The sequence below is a fragment of the Propithecus coquereli genome, unplaced genomic scaffold (genome assembly GCF_000956105.1).
Source record: "Propithecus coquereli isolate 6110/MARCELLA unplaced genomic scaffold, Pcoq_1.0 Scaffold193, whole genome shotgun sequence".
Classification (NCBI taxonomy): domain Eukaryota; kingdom Metazoa; phylum Chordata; class Mammalia; order Primates; family Indriidae; genus Propithecus; species Propithecus coquereli.
In genome coordinates this window covers 1302569-1307790 of record NW_012144190.1, presented here as the reverse complement: position 1 = coordinate 1307790, position 5222 = coordinate 1302569, and the positions used below count along the sequence as shown (strand labels likewise).

Here is a 5222-nt window from a genome sequence, read left to right as displayed (position 1 = left end):
GACATGCTGCTGCTGCTGCTGGCCCTGCTCTGGGGGAGGGCGGGGGTGCAGGGACAGGGAGGGTACTGGCAAGGTTACACGCTGCGAGTGCAGAGGAAGGTGACGGTGCAGGAGGGGCTGTGCGTCCACGTGCCCTGCTCCTTCTCCTACCCCTGGGATGGCTGGACTGACTCTGACCCCGTTTATGGCTACTGGTTCCGGGAAGGGCCCAAATCACACCAGGAGGCTCCAGTGGCCACAAACGACCCAGCTAGGAAAGTGCAGGAGGCGACCCAAGGCCGATTCCACCTCCTCGGGGATCCCGGGAGGAACAACTGTTCCCTGAGCATCAGAGACGCCACGAGGAGGGACGAAGGGTCATACTTTTTTCGGGTGGAGCGAGGAACCGTGAAATGGAACTATATATACAACAAGCTCTTTGTACACGTGACAGGTAAGGCTCGGGCTCCGGGTGCCCACAGGGGGAGGTGGTGGGGGCCGCAGGGCAGGGCTGGGCTGGGACCCCGTCCTGGGAGGGGCTGGGGGTGAAGCCTGTCGGGCTCAGGGGAGGAGCTGGACCAGAGCCTGAGCTCCTCTCAGGGCCACACCTCGGACCCTCCCCCCTGATCCTACGTGTCCCTGTCTCCTCCCAGCCCTGAACCACACGCCCGATATCCTCCCCCCGGGGACCCTGGAGTGTGGCCGCCCCTGGAACCTGACCTGCTCTGTGCCCTGGGCCTGTGAGCAGGGGACGCCCCCCAGCATCTCCTGGGAGGGGGCCTCTGTGGCTTCCCAGGGCCCCACCATTGGCCGCTCCTCGGTGCTGACCCTCATCCCTCAGCCCCAGGACCACGGCACCAGCCTCACCTGCCAGGTGACCCTGCCTGGGGCCAATGTGACCACAACAAGGACCATCCACCTCAACGTGTCCTGTGAGAGCTGGGCTGGGAAGCCTGGGGTCCTGCTGGGGGTCCCCAGGGCAGCGGGATGGGGTCAGGGCTGCACACGGGGTGCTGGGTCCCGGGATCCAGGTGGGGAAGGTCAGGAGGATGCTGGCTCCACCCTCCTCCCTGACACGGCTCCTGGGGACAGAGGCCAGCGTCCACCCAGCCCTCAGCAGTGACGTGGGGCTGCCATGTCTCTCTGCCCCAGACTCTCCTGAGAACTTGACCGTGACTGTCGTCCGAGGAGACGGCTCAGGTAGGACGGGCCCTCCCTGGGCTGTGGGAGCAGGGCCTGTTCAGCCAGGGCAGGCGCGTCCTCCTCACCCTGGACTCACCCCGGACTCACCCCGGTCACCTGAGACCCCCTTGCTGGTGACCCCACGACCCCTCCCTCCCCGCAGACGCCTCCACACCCCCTCGGCCCACAACAAGGACAGGGCGACACCTACAGCAGAACTGGCCTCCGGGCCCCCTGTCATCTGTCTCCTGAACCCTCCTTCAGCCTCATCTTTTTATTTCCCAGTAGTTTATGTGCTTCTGGGTGGGTGACACGGTCACATGGGTGACAATTCCAAATGCACAGCAGGGTGAGTCCTGAGAGGCCCGTTCCCCTCCCTAGAACCCACCAGGGTCTGCACAGGCTGCTCCGAGCCTTGGTCTGTTCACCTGCAGGACCTCAGAGGGGGTTTGACGTCAGTAGTGCGGACTGTCCCCGTGCTCCTCTAGGATAGTGTAATATTTCTTTGTCTGGGTTGACTCTGATTTTGTGACATCTTCTAATGTAAAACCATGTTATTAACATTATTGTACCACAGAAATGTTGCAAGGAATAATCTTGTGTCTATTGTTACAAGTAATATCTAAGTGTGTGGGACAAATTCTTAACAGCAGCATATTGTTGGGTCATATGTTCTTTCTCATTTTGAGAGATATGGCCAAATGGTTCTCAATTAAGGGTTTACATTCCCAAGAGTGAGCAGCGAAAGTGTGTTTTCCTCCACTCAGTCCTTGTGTGTCTGTTCCACTCAACACTCTCTTTCTCCGTCCTTCCCATTTTTCCAGATCTCTTTGTCTCTCTGACCTTCTGTCTCTTTCTCTATAGCACCCACAGCTGTGGGGAACGGCTCATCTGTGTCAGTCCTGGAAGGCCAGTTCCTGCGCCTGGTCTGTGCTGCTGACAGCAACCCCCCTGCCAGGCTGACCTGGACCTGGGGGAGCCTGACCCTGTGCCCCTCGCAGCTCTTGAGCCCTGGGGTGCTGGAGCTGCCTCGAGTGCACCTCAGGGATGAAGGACAATTCACCTGCCGAGCTCAGAACCCTCTGGGCTCCCAGCACGTCTCCCTGAGCCTCTCCCTGCAGAGTGAGTACACAGGTGGGTGGGGGAGGGTCTAGAGGAGGAGAACACACCTGCCCCACCCTCAGGGTCCACCCAACAGTCCTCTGAGCTACAAAGGGAGGCTCAGCTGTGAGGCCTGGAACTTCCCTGTGACCCAGAGCATCACTGTCCTCTTCCTGCCCTGCAAGGGGCCTGAGGTGGGGTGAGGGGAGGAGGTGGACCTTGGAGGGGAGGGGCTGGGGCCTGGACAGGTGTGTTTGGGGAGACAAGGTCCTCGCTCTGCAGGGCTGGGACTAGGGTGAGACATGTGAGGAACTCACCTTGGGCACAAAATTTGAGACGCCAAAAACAAGTCAGCAATCAAGGGAAGAAATATTGTGATGTGATGATCTTTTTAAAACAATAAAATCCAATGCAAAATCATTCCACTATGAGCAAAGTATCGAAATTTTAAACAAAGACAGGCTGCACCCAGCACGTCCTGGCTTCACTGGGCTCTGGAATAGTCCCTCCTTCTCTCCCCTCAACCATGTTCTTTGTGTCTGGGAAGGAGCGAGGGGAATAGAAGTCTAGGACCCTACGGGATGGGAGGAGAAGAGACCCCGCTCTTGGAGGCGAGTCACCAGAGCGGCTCTCGTGCGTCTGCAGGCACAGTGCGGCCCGTCTCAGGGCTGACGCTGGGGGCTGTCTGCGGAGCTGGAGCCACAGCCCTGGTCTTCCTGTCCTTCTGCATCATCTTCTTCGTGTAAGCATTGACCTTGTGGGGAGGGCAGGCTGGGTGCAGAGTCCCTGAAGCCAGAGCTGGAGGGATCTGGAGGGGTCACAAGCTTGAAGCAAGGGCAAAAAGGACGTCACGTGTGCATGGTGAGAATTCCACATGGGCTTGTGTTTGTGGGGCTCTGAGTCTGTAGCAAACCTTGGGCCCCACTGTCCAGGAGAGGGGAACCTGTGTTCTCAACATTGGGGTCTTCCGGACTGGACAGCCCCTCTCCCACCTTGGTCACCCATCCAGCCCCTTAATACGATGGAGAGGTGGGGTCATCCTGCCCACTGTGCTCTGATCTGCCCAGACTGAAAGCTCTCTGGTCTCTCCTCTCAGAGTGAGGCCCTGCAGGAGGAAGGAGGCAAGGGCAGCAACCGGCATGGGTGACATGGTTGTGGAGAAGGCAGACGCTGTCAGGGGTCCAGCCTCTCTGGTGAGTGACATGGGCATCTCCACATCCAGCCTGGACACCTCCCACAGGATGGACTCCAGGATTACTCTTCTTGGCAGGTCCAAAGTGTCTCTCTTCATCTCCTCCTCCACCCACAAGCCAGCTTCTCAGGAGCTGTCCCCATCTTGCTGACAGCCGGACAACTCCATCTTCCTTCTTTCTCCCAGGCCAGGCCTGCCTGGAGGAGGAGATACCTGCTCTCTCTCCTCCTTTTTTTCTCTATAGCTCCAAATTCACCATGTCTTGTTCATTTCCCCTAAGAACAGCTGGCATTGGTCCCCACCCTCCATTCTGACCCCTCTCATTGCTGAGGCCTCAGGTTCTTTTCTTGGACCCCCTCACCTTCCTGCCTCTCATTTCCTCTTCCCTACCTGGAGGGATCTTCCCAAAGCCATCACTGCCCGGCCATCACTGCGTTTGAACAGCGTTTCCCCGCCCCCAACACTGCTAGAACAGAGGCTGGCAAACTTACTCTACAAGAGCCAGATGGTAAATATTTTTGGCTTTGTGGGCTATATAGTCTCTCCTGCAGCTACTCAATCAACTGCCATTGTAGCATGGATGCAGCCATATTCCATGTGTAAATGAATGACGATGGCCGTGTTCCAATAAATCTTTGTTTACAAAGGAAAGCAGTTGGTGGGATTTGACCCAAGGGCTGTAGTTTGCCAACCTCTGATCTAGAGTAAAAACCTTAAACTCCTCAGCCTATAGCCCTAAACATTCTGGCCTCTTAAGCATCTACCTCTCAAGTAGGGCAGGAATTAGGATGAGGTAAGTGAGGCCCTTTCTTTGAAAGCAAAATTTAAGGGCGTGCCAAAAATCTCAGTAATTAAGACAAATAAAGTTTTTATGTACTATGTTTTTTAAACATCAAAATTAGTTTTAAAAAGTTAATGCTGAACAAAACATCAAAATTTTAAATAATGACAGGATCATCAAACTGAAGTTAGTTAAAAGTTGTTTAAGATCACCACTTAATCAGAAGACTAACTCAATTGTCAAGCAAGGCAGCATTCTTAGTTGAAAATTAGAGAAGCAAAGACCTAGATTTTTAAAATATTATCTCTGCTTTGCTTCCAGTAGAGCCAGGAAAGCAAAATGGTAAAAAACAAATTCTAGTTTGGGTATACATAACATCTTAAAACTTAAAGTGATGTTTTAATGCATATTACTTTTTAATTTGTCAATAGTGTTTCAATTATTAACGTTCTGGAAAAAATTGGACATTAAAAGACATAAAAATATATAAACAGAGGCATATTTTTTTTTCTTTTGCCTCAGGCTCTAATGGAGTCAACAGAGCACTCTTACTAATCCAGGTTTTACTTAAATTTTTGTTTTCCATTGGTTTTTTGCATTAATTTTGATTTTAAAATTATTGCACAAAAACATGTATTTCTCTCAGTTGCTGAGATTTTTGGCACTCTTTTAATTTTGTGCTCTGGTGAGCGCCACATTTGCTTCACCCTCATGCCAGCTCTGCCCTCCAGCCGCCTCCTGTGCTCTATCCACCCTGGACTTTTCATTGTTGTCACTTAGAACAAGGTTATTTGGGCCTCTGGACCTTTGCATGGGCTGTTCCTCCCTCCTCAAATGCTCTTCCCTCCCCACTTCCACATCTTCCTTTCTGTTTATTCTTCATGCTCCAATGTAAATGTCACACTTGTCATGTATTGATTGTATTCAGAGTGTGACTAGAAACCTGTGGAAGGTTTTGGACAGCAGAGTAATATATGTCCTTTCATT

At 53.2% G+C, this 5222-nt stretch overlaps 1 protein-coding gene across 1 annotated transcript in view; it reads left to right on the top strand.

Annotated features, from left to right (window-relative positions):
* Nucleotides 1–3: 3 nt before the first annotated feature.
* Nucleotides 4–5222, top strand: part of LOC105809338 (sialic acid-binding Ig-like lectin 8) — a 7987-nt gene continuing 2768 nt past the window's right edge. The window contains exons 1-6 of the mRNA XM_012643102.1: nucleotides 4–433; nucleotides 633–911; nucleotides 1132–1179; nucleotides 2026–2283; nucleotides 2908–3004; nucleotides 3359–3455. Coding sequence (XP_012498556.1) covers nucleotides 4–433; nucleotides 633–911; nucleotides 1132–1179; nucleotides 2026–2283; nucleotides 2908–3004; nucleotides 3359–3455 — 1209 coding nt within the window. The remainder of the gene's footprint in view (nucleotides 434–632; nucleotides 912–1131; nucleotides 1180–2025; nucleotides 2284–2907; nucleotides 3005–3358; nucleotides 3456–5222) is intronic.